The 14,276-nt window shown below is 45.7% G+C and overlaps 1 protein-coding gene across 1 annotated transcript; it reads left to right on the top strand.

Annotated features, from left to right (window-relative positions):
* The first annotated feature begins 161 nt into the window (after positions 1 to 161).
* On the top strand, positions 162 to 14,218 carry LOC106138104 (mitochondrial ribosome-associated GTPase 2). The gene is made up of 7 exons (XM_060952258.1): positions 162 to 476; positions 962 to 1,088; positions 1,935 to 2,062; positions 2,887 to 3,073; positions 4,318 to 4,404; positions 5,443 to 5,600; positions 6,704 to 14,218. Exons 1-7 carry the CDS (start codon positions 210 to 212, stop codon positions 6,839 to 6,841), a joined length of 1,092 nt encoding a protein of 363 aa, XP_060808241.1. The 5' UTR covers positions 162 to 209; the 3' UTR covers positions 6,842 to 14,218.
* Positions 14,219 to 14,276: the final 58 nt, after the last annotated feature.

Raw genomic sequence — 14,276 nt, 5'->3', positions numbered from 1 at the left:
TTATCAATATACTTTTCACTCAAAAGTACTTAATTCCACACGTTCTACAAATCTCGAGCGCAGGCCCAAGAGCCCTATTAATTTGATATTTTTAAAACTCAGAGTTGGCAACAATTATCTCATATTTGACTTGACGTTGACATTGACTGCTTATTTTATTTTTGATCACAACAACATTTGCATAACCTCCAATTTTAGTAAACGTGAATATGAAATTCATCAATTTATTGAAAGTTATTTCCATCGTACCCTCACAAATTGCACGATGTTACTCCAAAGAGGTTCCCAAAGCGTTGCGCAGTCTCAAAGCGAAATCGACTCGGAACACCGTACAATACTACATAGATTCTTATAGGATTCGAGCAGTGGCCGGCAATGGAGGTGATGGATGCATTTCGTTTCTCAGTGCCTGGTGCAAGGACCAGGCCGGGCCCGATGGCGGAGACGGTGGTCATGGCGGCCACGTTATTTTTAAGGTAAGGATATTTTTTTTTGTTTCAGGTTATGTTCAAAAAGATATAGAATATTGTATCGTTTCCACAAACATGTTATTCTTAGCTGAATTTGATGCATTTACTTCAGATTATAATAGATTGAAATATCTGCCCTTGTTCCACGTTTCCCCAAGATAAAAAAAAACAACTACCCTCTTTTTTTCATGATTATTTTTGGAAAAAAAATCCTTGATTTAGTTGTTTGCATTCTAAATTAAATCCAAAACACGCATGCAATATATTACGTCTGCATATTAAAGACCCAAAGTGTGTAAAATTCATTCACATATTTTCTTAATCTACCCTCACAGTGAAAAGTTTAATTCACTCTATGCATCTTCTAAAAGAAATTGGTACAAATATTTTTTACATCCAAACAGAATTAATAGAATATTTACAGCTACAAAATAATTCAATCAATTAATTTCAATATGCGTGATATTACAAAAAAAACATTTTTTTTTTAGGCTACCCACTCTGTGAAAAGTTTAAATCACTGTAAAACGGTGACGCAAGCAAAGCATGGAGAGAAAGGTTACAACAAAGACTGCAACGGGAAAAATGCAGAACATGTTGTTGTACCTGTGCCGTTGGGTAAGATTCATCTTCATGTTAAGATTATATATTATTTGTTTTGTCTTTTGTGTTGCATCGTTACCGGCACTTTAGAGAAGAACCTCTCCACCAAGTTGACTAAGGGAATAGCCCCCAATTATCTACTGCAGCTTTTTCAATGATCCAATATTGGTTTAGTTCCTCTACACAAACTAAGGAGGCCAGACATGAATAGCTGTAAAATGCTTACGCACCTCGGAATTATGGTCAATGAGGTCATTCCGGGCCAGATGTAACCAGATTATAGGCAGGAGAAAGAATATTCTTGGCACTTTAAATTAAGATAATTCCATATCTTTCTTAAAAAGACATTCACAGACTCGAAGAGGATTGTTTTGGGCAAGTCAAAAAGTAACAATTGTTAAAACAGGAATAACTGAAAATAAGTGTTTTGTATAGCCTAAAAATATTTTGATTCATACATACATACATGAAGTCATGTCTATATCCCTAGCGGGGAAAAAAGAGCCAACAGTTTTTGGCTGTTTGTATTATTGTGTCATAAATAATAAAATACCATTTCATTTAAATAGGCAACCCGCCCTGGAAAGCAACTTTCCGATAAATAAATAAATATATGTATATGGGGCAAATTATACAGATTAAGTCAGCCTTGAAGTAAGAATAAGGATACTATGTATATTTTATATTAATACTTTTAAAGATAAACACCCATGTGAATCAGAGAAAGTTCGTTTCTCATCATGCCCTGGCCGTGAGTTGAACCCCGGGCCTCCGGTGTAACAGACAAGTGTGCTACTGCTAGACCATGGAGAATGCGAAAGTAGTGGGACTTTATAAAATGTGATTGATTATCAATTTTAGGAACAATCATTAAGGACCAATCAGGGAGGATGGTGGCAGATTTGAGTACGGAGGGGGTGATGTTTGTGGCGGCGCGGGGGGGCGCCGGCGGGAGGGGGAATAAGTTCTTCCTGAGCGATACTGAACAGGTGAGAATTTATTTCTTTGATGGTTCTATGTAGTGCCGCGCAAAAAGATTGGGACCACTTCATCTCTTTCCCATGGATGTCTTAAAAGGCGTAATACTTAAGATTCTTCTTTTAGGCGATAGGCTAGCAACCTATCACTATTTAAATCTCAATTCTACCATTAAGCCTAACATGGCCTTTCAGTCTTTTGATGACTGTTGGCTGTCTACCCCGCAAGAGATATAGACGCGATTATATGTTATGTTCTATGTATTATAGAAGTAGTAAAATATAGAAATAGAAATAATATTAAAGAGATGAATACACTAGGGATTTTTGTAGGCGATGGGCTAGCAACCTGACTCTGTGTTCCCCGCAAGGGTATAGACGTGATTGTTTATATTTATTTGTATTGATATGTTCCAAGACCCAAACAGGAAATGTTCTTTTTTCACCACACTTTGACTGGAACTCGAACCTGGGGCCTTGTCTCTGAGGCCGGAACACTAACGCTGGGCCACAGAGGCCGATGATTATTAATACAAAACATTTGAATTTTTTTGATGATGATGAATGATGAAAATTTTGAAGATGGTTACTTATACATACATAAAATCACGCCTCTTTCCCCGAGGGGTAGGCAGAGACTACCTCTTTCCACTTGCCACGATCTGTGCATACTTCCTTCGCTTCATCCACATTCATAACTCACTTCATGCAATCTCGGCGGTTTCGGGTACTTTTGACCTGACCCTTTACCAGGACATCCAGTTATTTATACAAAATACCAGTTATTTATACAAAATATATACTTATACATACAATATACATTTGAATTGTTTCAGGCCCCGGACGTAGCGGAACTGGGCGCTCAAGGCGAGACCCACACGTACACTCTGGAAGTGAGGTCCATGGCGCACGTGGGGCTGCTGGGGGCCCCCAACGCGGGCAAGAGCACGCTGCTCCGCGCGCTCACCAGGGCGAGGCCCACAGTGGCGGCGTACCCTTTTACTACGCTCCGGCCGCATATAGGTGAGACGCGATGTGAATTTTTTTTTATGAATCAATACTAAGTTACTTGAGTTGTTATATGTATGTGTATATTATGTATGTATAAGTATGTATATTGTTTTATTATTTAAGTATGTTTATATTTCATTTTTTTTTTTTTTTACCTTTTCTTTTTGTCATTGTACCTAGCTGCAGCTACTATCCCTTTACGTAATATATTTCTTTGAAATACCTGGTTGACTGGAAGAAATCCCTCACAGGGACAAGTCCGCCCTTGTACGTCGTTATTTTTAATGTTTTTTATGTATTACTTATAATTTGTTATGTACAATAAAGAATTTACAAACAAACAAACTAATATTATAAATGCAAAAGTAAGTTTGTGCCATGTGGTTCCCGGCACCAATACAAAAAGAATGGGACCACTCCATCTCTTTCCCTTGGATGTCGTAAAAGGCGACTAAGGGATAGGCTTACAAACTTGGGATTCTTTTTTAGGCGATGGATTAGCAATCTGTCACTAGTTGAATCTCAGTTCTATCATTAAGTCAAATAGCTGAACGTGGCCATTCAGTCTTTTCAAGACTGTTGGCTCTGTCTACCCCGCAAGGGATATAGACGTGACCATATGTATGTATTCAAAAGTAGGTTTGTTTCCTCTTGAAGAGTTAACTATTGAACCAGTCTTCTTGAAATTTTGTGTATATATAATTGAGAGTCTGGAGAAAGAAATAGGGTAGTTTTTATCCAAGTAAAAACTACTTACAGTTCGCGTGTAATTTGCGAAAAAACATGTATTCTTTTGTGACTTACTTGACTTAAGGTCCTATGTCTAGCTGGGGCAGAGGGCATCCACAGTGCGTCGCCATCCCGCTCGGTCTTGAGCTTCGCGTTTTATTTCGCTCCAAGTCTTCCCTAGATCCTATTCTTTTGTAGGTGGCGCTAAATTCGCGCGTGTAGATAGCACTAACGCCAAAAATGCTACACGACAAAATATACCGTTCAATAAATATCGTTATAAAATATTGTTTAGGTAATGATGGCATATTATTAAATTGCTGAATTCATATATATAATCACGTCTTTATCCCTTACGGGGTAGACAGAGCGAAGTTTCTAAAAGACTGAAAAGCCACATTCAGTTGAATAGCTTGTAGAAAAAAACATGCGAAAAAGTCACGTCTCGTTTCCGGTGGGGTAGGCAGAGACTCATCTTTCCACTGAACTTTTAGTGTACTGTAACGAAGGGTTATTTGTGTTTTCAGGTATGGTGCCGTACGATGACTATGAGCAAGTAGCGATAGCCGACCTACCGGGTTTGATTCCCGGTTCGCACAAGAATTATGGACTCGGTATGTATATTTTTATACATACATACATACATATGGTCACGTTTATATCCCTTGTGAGGTAGACAGAGCTAGCTTTTAGTTTAGCTTTAGCTATTTGGCTTAATGATAGAATTGAGATTCAAATAGTGACAGGTTGCTAGCCCATCGCCAAGTTTAAAGTGTAAGCCTATCCCTTAGTCGCCTTTTACGACATCCATAGGAAAGAGGTGGCGTGGTCCTATTCTTTTTGGTACTGGTGCCGGGAACCACACGGCACCTACAGCAACACGGCAACAGTAAGTTCTTATATTTTGTTCAAATCCATTCGACACCTTAACCATGGTAACACATTACAAGTCGCTTCGGCAATATTCGATGGCGCAGAATAGCGCAACCTACAACCGAATCTAACAGAACGAAAATTCAATTAAATAACGACCTTATTACAAGCATATTAAACTTAAAATCCAAAAACGATATATGTATCTCCATCTATCTAGCTCGTAATGAGTGCGCTATACAAAAATAATACTCCTGCGCAGATATCTGTGTATAATATAAAAGTAACATAGGTTGAGGATAATGGAACGTCATAGGTATAAGGTAGGTGATAAGGTACATGAGGCTCAATAAAGTTTTAAATAAATAAATAATATAGGTGTACATACATACATATGGTCACCTCTATATCCCTTGCGGGGTAGACAGAGCCAACAGTCTTGAAAAGTCTGATAGGCCACATTTAGCTATTTGGCTTAATGATAGAATTGAGATTCAAATAGTGAAAGTGATATGTGTGTATTAATATATACAATATACAATACATACATAAAATCACTCCTTGTTCCCGGAGGGGTAGGCAGAGACTACCTCTTTCCACTTGCCACGATCTCTGCACACTTCCTTCGCTTCATCCACATTCACAACTCTCTTCATGCAAGCTCGGCGGTTTCGGGTACTCTTGACCTGACCCTTTACCAGGACGTCCTTAATTTGATCAAGATACGTTCGTCGTGTATTAATATGGACGTAATTAATTGTTCTTGCTCGCGCCGTCAGGTATTCAGTTCCTGCAGCACGTGGAGCGATGTCGCGGTCTCGTCTTCTTGCTGGACGGGGCGGACGAGCCTCGTCGGCAGTACGACACGCTGAGCCACGAGCTAGCCCAGTATAGCGAGCAGCTGGCGAAGAGGCCTCAGTGTGTCGTCGTCAATAAGGTACGCTGGAGATATAAGATTCTAGATTTGTTACGATTGGCCGCCATAAATATATACAGGACAAATTACACATATTGAGTTAGCCTTGAAGTAGGTTCGAGACTTGTGTTACGAGATGTTAACTCAACGAAACTATATCATTATAATAAATACTTATATAGATAAACATCCAAGACTCAGGCCAATCAGAAAAAGTTCTTTTCTCATCATGCCCTGGCCGGGATTCGAACCCGGGACCTCCGGTGTCACAGACAAGCGTACTACCGCTGCGCCACAGAGGCCGCCATCTTGGTAAATATATTCGAAAATACTTTAACTACGCGTTTCAGACTTCGGCAGCGCCATCTTCTCTGGCTTTAGTCCCGGTTGCGTCCTCACCACGTGCCGGTGCCGTGTGGTTCCCGGCACCAATACAAAAAAGAATAGGACCACTTCATCTCTTTCCTATGGATGTCGTAAAAGGCGACTAAGGGATAGGCTTACAAACTTGGGATTCTTTTCTAGGCGATGGGCTAGCAACCTGTCACTATATCAACCTCAATTCTATCATTAAGCCAAATAGCCGAACGTGGTCATTCAGTCTTTTCAAGACTGTTGTCTCTGTCTACCCCGCAAGGGATATGGACGTGACCATATGTATGTATGTATATATGCGTCCTCACCACTCTGGAGAGGAGCCTGCGGTATGCCTTGGACTAGGGATCCTGGATTGGGTGAGGCAGGTTTTGACACGAAGCGACTCCCGTCTGACAAAGAATACTTTTCACGCGGTAGAACTCGCAGGCAAAAGCAAGACTTTACATACATACATACATATGATCACGTCTATATCCCTTGCGGGGTAGACAGAGCCAACAGTCTTGAAAAGACTGAATGGCCACGTTCAGCTATTTGGCTTAATGATAGAACCGAGATTCAAATAGTGACAGGTTGCTAGCCCATCGCCTAAAAGAGGAATCCTAAGTTTATAAGCCTATCCCTTAGTCGCCTTTTACGACATCCATGGGAAAGAGATGGAGTGGTCCTATTCTTTTTTGTAATAGTGCCGGGAACCACACGGCACGACTTTCATATTCATAAATACAATTTTCAATCTTTTCTAGATCGATCTACCCGAAGGCAAGCGGGGGTTTGAAGACATGAAGAAAAAGATGGACGTGATCGGAATCTCCGCCAAGACCGGCCTCAACCTCGCCGAATTGTTACGGATCATTAGGGTCATGTACGATGAAAACAGCTAAAATAACCTTATACTTTAAATACATACACTTTATTACAACCTTTATAAGTTACACCGATTACTTGGCGGAAGTAAAATTTTTGTATGGCGCGAAATTATTTATTGTGTAAGCCAAGTTTTTTTTATTGATGCATTGTAATTCCCGGCACATACATACATACATATAATTACGTCAATATCCCTTGCGGGGTAGACAGAGCCAACAGTCTTGTAAAGACTGATAGACCACGATCAGCTATTTGGCTTTAATAATTAAGATTCAAATAGTGACACGTTGCTAGCTCATCGCCTAAAAGTAGAATCCCAAGTTTATAAGCCTACCCCTTAGTCGCCTTTTACGACATCCATGGGAGAGAGATGGAGTGGTCCTATTATTTTTTCTATTGGTGCCGGGAACCACACGGCACAGTTCCCGGCACCAATAATAAAAAAAAAAGGCCCACTCCATCTCGTTCCTATGGATCTCGTAAAAGGCGAATAAGAGATAGGCTTATAAACTTGGGATTTTTCTTTTAGGCGCATCTTTTTTTTTCAATATTTTGCTGGAGGTATTGTCAACAACATATGAAACTTACCAAAATGCTGTGCTAACTCGACTCTATTACCGGTTCATAAAGTTCCATGTAAATTGACACAATTATTTTGTTAAAGTTAAAATCGTATTTGATTTCTTACTGCCGCCCTGCTCGGGTTGACCCTAATTAATATGTTTCGACCAATATCTCGAGTTAACGTATATTCTGTCACGGGAATGTATAATTTTGTTAAAGTTAGAAGTTCTAATTTCTACACATTTCCATTGGACAGAGTTTGTTTCCATTTCGACTTTTCCTTTGTTACGGCGACATTTTTTCTGTTGTGCTCGCAGTCTCTTCCTGTTGATCTCCGAACAATACGCGTCACAAAAACAACGTCGGGTCTTCCCATACTCTCTTTGCGGAGTCGGAGTTTATTGGTCAGGGCTTTTGGCTCTCTTCAAATTCAATTCAAATTCAAAATTTTTATTCATTATTATAGGATACTATATATCGCTTAATAATTGTCAAAACGTATGGTTTAACAACATTGGTTGACGTCAAATTACTTAAGTTTACTGCCGCTTCCAAGGCGTCAGTGCAGAAGAAGCGGTAGCAAACTGCACTGCAGCATTTTCTTCAACAACGTCAACTTCACAATATTAATTATACTTAGAATAGAATAGAATCTTCAATGGCAATCTTCCTACGACTGTAGGCAGGTCGATGGTTCGGCCGTGGCGGCCTGGGTCTTCACGTCTTCACTGGGAGTTCCCACCGGCGGCGGCGTCGTCACTGGTCGATGACGTCTGCCGCAAGGCAGCGAGGGGAGGGTTCCACTCGAAGGTCCGGAGGGCGGGCGTGGAGCGGCGCGATGCCGCGCAGGTGGCTGTGTGATGACGCGTCCGCCCTCTCGAACATCTTCGTGGCCAGCCGGGTCACGAATGCGTCCAGACTCTCCCACTTCAGGTCATATCGTCGAGTTCTTCACCAGAGCCAGAGCCGCGTACGCGGGGCGGAATCTAATGTAGGTTTTGTAAATCCCGAGTTTCGTCCTCAGGGGAACGCTGGAGGAAAGGACTCCCCGCAGTTTTCCCCTGGCTGCGTTGGTTTTCGTCACGTCTACGTCGTGTTTCTTAAAGGTGAGACGCCGGTCGATGGTCACTCTCAAGTATTTTACCTGCGGCCGCAACGGCACAGATTCGCCGAGTAGTCACAGGGTATCGGTTAGGTAGTTAAGGTTGTAGGTACACGCCTGCGAGCCCTAACCAGGTTGGCCGCAGCCGACACAGACAGCACGGAGTAGAGGCAGTCCCTACTCCGGCACACACCCTTCGTCTTTCCCCGGCGAAGAGAAGTCCTGAAGACGCCCAACTGCTCCTAGCCGGCGCAAGCCGCGCTATGGACCCTCTACCGGTTTGCCTCGAATAACTTTTATAGTTCTTTCGGCTGCAATGCCAAACCCCAAGCTTGCAGAGGAGTTCCGCAACTTCACCAAGGGAATTCGGATTTCCCGGCTTCTCCCAACCCTGACCCCCTGCCCGATCGCGACCGCGACCATTTCGGTGTCCTCCCCGTGGAGGAACCTCTCCCCCTTGTTTGTACCTACAACCTTAATTACGTAACCGATACCAGGGATTGACTAGGAGTCGCTGCAAGATCAGCTCTTTCTGGGCCCTGTGGGGTCCCGCCACCACCTATGCACCAACCAACATCTTTTTTTTGTTGTTGTTTCATTTGACAATTATTAAGTGATATATAGTATCCTATTATAATAATGAATAAAAATTTTGAATTTTGAATTTTTGAGTTATATGGTGCGAAATGTGGAAGAGGGCTTGTGAGCTCTTATGCTCTTAAGGGCTCTGAGTTAAGGGCTTCCTGGATGCGGATAGTCATGTCGGAGGCTGCCTCCTCGACGTCTTTGGCTGTTGAAATCGGCCTGGTGGAAAAGTCCTCTTCGAGGGCATTTTGGAATGCCTCCCAGTTGGTCTTGCGGCGGCATGTGAACAGCGAGACCCTGACCGGGGCACTGTCGACAAGGACGAGAACGGGCCGGTGGTCTGACGGCAAATCGGGGAGCACCGTTTGTTGCGGCGCGGTTGGCGATGGCGAGTCCCGCCGACACCCGTTCCGCGCAGGCTCAAAATTTCGTTCAAAATCTGGATGTCTTCATTTTGTGGGCGGTTTCCTGATTCTTCGGCGTCGCGCAGCCTGAAGAACAGCGCCATCCAGCTCTGGGCTGCCGCACTAAGGAGGCCGAATTGAATAATGTTAGCTTACTCGCCGCCCAGAAAGCAAGGGCGTGGTCATCAGTCGACTCCGCCTCCGGTGTCCTGTAATCGTCCTGAGGGGAGTCAGGACGGGTTCGGACAGCACTGTAGCACAAATTTTTCTGCAGAGCTTGTGGTCGCAGTGGCAACTGGCAGGATCTTGCACCAACCAACATCTTGTTATATGGTGCGAAATGTGGGAGAGGGCTTGTGAGCTCTTATGCTCTTAAGCAAAAAAAAGAGCAGTTGTGGCACTGCCCGATTACTCCTTTGTTATGTTTGCATATTATTGTTTTGTTTTATGGCTCCCTAGTGGATATGCTCAGATTCCTTTTACCTTCTTTTCGCCGGGGAAAGACGAAAGGATGTGTGCCTGGTAGTCCCTACTCCGTGAGATCTGTGCGGTCTGCGCCCAACGTTGTTTGGGCTCGCAGGCGTGTAGGTACCTACAACTATGGTACTCGATGCGACGATAGCTTCTCGAGACGATGACCAGTGTCTTCGCTCCGGCGGGTGGGTGGCAGTATACAACTCTCAGAGATGTATCATCTATACATACATACATACATAAAATCACGCCTCTTTCCCGGAGGGGTAGGCAGAGACTACCTCTTTCCACTTGCCACGATCTCTGCATACTTCTTTCGCTTCGTCCACATTCATAACTCTCTTCATACAAGCTCGGCGGTTTCGGGTACTTTTGACCTGACCCTTTACCAGGACGTCCTTAATTATCATCTATAGTTAAACGTTATGGGTGGTTACGCCTCTGAGGGGGCCCGCCGGCGCGGGGATGAGGGCGGCCAGCAGCGTCTGCATCTGCTGCACCGTTGCGAGCCACCGGGCTCGCCCGCTTATTCCTGGTCTCGCGCCGCAGCACCGGGCAGAAGGAGTGGTTCGCCGGGGACGGGTCACTGCAGTTGGCTCAGGTCACAGGCTGGTCCAGCGGCCGCTCGCAGTCGGCAGCTTTGTGGGGCCCGCCGCAGCGCACGCAGACAATGGCCCGGTGGCAGTTCACTGACGAATGCCGGAAGAGTTGACACCGGTGGCACTGCGCGAGCCCCTGTTTGCCCCTCCACAGACGTTTGACGGCAAGCCAGTGGAGGAGCTCCTTGATGGCGTATACCTCTTGGCAGTTCGGGGTTCGGGCCAGGAGGGTGGCCTCCTCCGTATTCGGTGGCAGCCCACGGATGGCCACTTTCAGTGGGCGGTCTGACGGCAGCGAATAAGAGTGCCACTGGACGTTCAGGGTGGTCTCTGGATCGTCCGATACTCGCTTCCATCTTTTGGCGTAAAGTGTACGGCTCGGCGGCGGGCGAGCGTGCCCTGCCGCAGCACCGGGATGCAGCGCGCGGCGCGGGTCTTCCCTTGCGGGGGGACAGACGTGGCCCGCACCTCCGGAGGCGCTTCGATGGACCCTTTCCAACGCGGGTCCCGCGGGTGCCACTTGGGATGGCGTATCTCCCGGCCGGTGGAGGTTTCATCGCGACGGCCGTGACTGCGGCGGCCTCCGAGCCGTGGACCGACGCCATCGTGAAGGCGCGTTTCAGCGGGCGGTCTGTGTCCATTCCCGTCAGGTCCACGGCCCGCCGCAGCGCACGCAGACGATCGACCGGTGACAGTTCACCGACGAGTGTCGGAACAGCTAGCACCGGTGGCACTGGGCGGGCCCTTGTTTGCCCTCCACGCCCCCACGCCCTCCCGCGCGCACAGCGCGCACGGAAGAAATGGCGTCTTCCACTGCGACGTGAACTCGGCGATCGGTGAGAAAAGAGGCCAAAACCCTGACCAATCTTGGTGGGATTGGGTCTCCGACAGCTTTATAGCTGCCCCTCATGCCATACCCTGTCGAAGGCCATTTCCATATCGAGGAATACGGCAGCCACGCATTCCTTCTTGTTGTGGCTTTCGGACATCCTGTAGAGCTGTCTTGTAACCTGAGGAGCTTTTCTTCCTCGCGAGCGTGGAGGCATTCCAATGGACGACCCTCAGGGGAGCATATTCAAATTTGAGGCTATGCTTGCATCCCTCTGAGGATCTCTGCCATCTGCTGCATCTGTTGGCCCAGGAGGAGCAGCATGGTGGTGGTGTCGGCAGTGTTCTGTCTGGGCTGCGCTGGTGCAGGTGCGGGCTGCACCCGCTCTGGGCCGGCGTTTGGTGGTGGAGGGGCTTCGGGTTTTCCCGCTGGTTGGGAACCGGTGGGGTCAGGCTTCTTTTTTGTGCTTCTCTTCTTTCTCCTGTTTGAGAGGGCAGCTCCCCTTTCGGCGGGCGGGTTTGCTGGCGCCATCAGTGTCGAGGGCGCCGTCTCCTCGACCGTCGGCGCTGGCTCGAGTGCTGGCGTCGTGCGGGCGACTGTTCCGGCACGTTTGTTCCGCGCTTCCCGCTTGAAGACCTGGCACGCCGCGTTGTTGGCGGGGTGCGGGCCTCCGCAGTTGGCGCAGGTGGCCGGTACTTCAAGGGGGCGCGGGCAGTCACTGGCGGCGTGCGGTTCCCCACAACGCACGCACGCCTGAGGGCGGTGGCAGTTGTGGCTGCTGTGCCGGAACTGTTGGCAGCGGTGGCATTGGGCCAGGCCCTTCTTCCCCCTCCATGCCTCGATTTTGATTCCAGGCATCAGCAGCAGTTCGTCAATTTGGTAGACTGCCTGGAATCCGGGTGTCTTTTTCAGGAGGCCGTAAAAGATGCAACCGGGGCGCCCCCCCCCCCCGTGCTCGGATGGTCTTTAAGACCTCAACTTCGTAGCCCTTCTCTATTAGGGCCTCCTTCACGGCGTCCTCGGGGGTCTCCAGGGTAGCCACCTTCAGGCTCCTCTCCGCTGGCAGCGAGTACGAGAACCACGATACTCGGCGGTCCAAGTACCGCTGTATTGTGCGGTACTCGCTGAACGCTAGATCTTCCTGCATTTCCGCCTGACGGCGAAAATATGGGGCTGCTGCTCAGGGCTTGTGGCCCTCTTCAGCGACTTTCTTCGCTGCCTGCAACGGCAGACAGGTCGCGAGCGTGGCCGTGGCGACCACTAATAAGGTCATCCTCTTCCTGCGGGGTCAAAAGGCATTGCATTGGTGCTCGCTGCGATGATGGCTTCTCTTGGCGATGGCCTGTGTCTTCGGTCCGGCTGCGAGGAGGTGCTCGCAGGGAAGGGAGGGAGGCGGTGTGGGTGGGCATCTTCTTCGTCTGGGCGGTTTCCAGCTTCCTCGGCATCACGAAGCCTAAAGAAGAGCTCCATCCAGCTCTGCGCCACCGCACTAAGGAGGCCGCATTGAATAATGCTGTGGAGCGTAATGCAGTCACGCTCCACACCCCAACTGGAGCAAGAAAACTGCGAGCGACTTATTTATTACACAATATTCATTATTAACTTAAACAATATTCCGCAAAACTGTTTTAACAGTTTGACTGCGGTCAGTCTCATTTAAAGTTACTAATTTAACACAATAAATAAAATATCTATAACATGCAGGTAACAATTTAGTTTTAAGCTTACATACTTCTATAGAAATTGAGAAGTAATTTTTTTTTGAGTTTTTTTCTTTCCTTCTTCAATAAAACGGGTGCGCGGCTGCTCCTTTCCCCAGCGGACGCAGACAACACAGCGGTGGGAGTCGTGGGTATTACTGACAGAACTGCTGGCACCTGTGACACTGGGCGGGACCTTTCTTACCTCGCCAGGCTACCACTTTGACGCACAGAGGAGCTCACTCGACTCATAAATAGCCGGGTTGGTCTCAGCTGTCTTAGGCAGCTGCTTGAAAAGATGCAGCTAAATTCACGTTCACTTGCTCGACGGGTTTGATAGAGTAAAAATCGCACTAACCCCGGTTACATCGGTTTACTTTTAATTCCTTCTTGAGAGTGATCGGTTTAGCTTTACAAAATTCGGTCAAGTTTGCTTGAAGACGGCTGAGCGGCGTTTTGGTCTGCACATACATATTTTGGTCAACTTATTTCTTGTAGGTCGAGTTGTAAATTGGATTTGGTTCAATTTATCAGATACTTTAATATGGCATCTTGTTTGTGTACCACAGTGAGTTCTGGGTTCAAATCCCTGCATTTTTTCTGATTGGCATGTGTCTTTATCTATATACTCGTAAGAATTTATTAGTTAGTTCGAAACTTGTGTTACTACTAACTAGGGTACTAACTCAAAGATATATAGTATCTTTGAGTTAGTACCTCGTAACACAAGTTTCGAACTAACTTCGAGTCTCAAGTTAATCTGTGTAATTTGTCTAAACAAACATAAAAAAAAAATACTGCATAGAAAGGTACTGAAAGCCTTAGTTGTCAGATGGTTAATTCAATTTTCAGAATACAGTTGTAGAATCGGTTACTTAATAATAATTGAAAACCTTGGTTATCGGTTAGGTAGTTAAGTTCATAGGACTCTCTTAGTGTGGGTTTCCGTCATATAAATCTGTAAGACAGTATAATTTTCATATTGCACTCATGATATTCTTTGAAGTAGTTTACAAAAAAACTCGATATTTTATAGTGACAACCATCACCTTGTATAAAACTGAACCAAATATTTGTATGTAGATATAATTATAGATGAAATTGTATGTAAATTTTTGTTAACAATGTACATAATTAGTGAATAAAACTATTTGTTTTAAGAAAATATATTTTATTTTAAACTAAGTACCTA

Source organism: Amyelois transitella, chromosome 28 (genome assembly GCF_032362555.1).
Source record: "Amyelois transitella isolate CPQ chromosome 28, ilAmyTran1.1, whole genome shotgun sequence".
NCBI classification, from domain to species: Eukaryota; Metazoa; Arthropoda; class Insecta; order Lepidoptera; family Pyralidae; genus Amyelois; species Amyelois transitella.
This window is presented reverse-complemented; position numbering and strand designations above follow the sequence as displayed.

What these genes read in the sequence shown, in the direction of transcription:
- LOC106138104 (XM_060952258.1), top strand. Translation starts at nt 210, where the DNA reads ATGAAATTCATCAATTTATTGAAAGTTATTTCCATCGTACCCTCACAA. An exon ending in GCGGCCACGTTATTTTTAAG is followed by an intron (nt 477 to 961) that starts GTAAGGATATTT and finishes TTTTTTTTTTAG; the next exon opens with GCTACCCACTCTGTGAAAAG. An exon ending in AGTGTGTCGTCGTCAATAAG is followed by an intron (nt 5,601 to 6,703) that starts GTACGCTGGAGA and finishes AATCTTTTCTAG; the next exon opens with ATCGATCTACCCGAAGGCAA.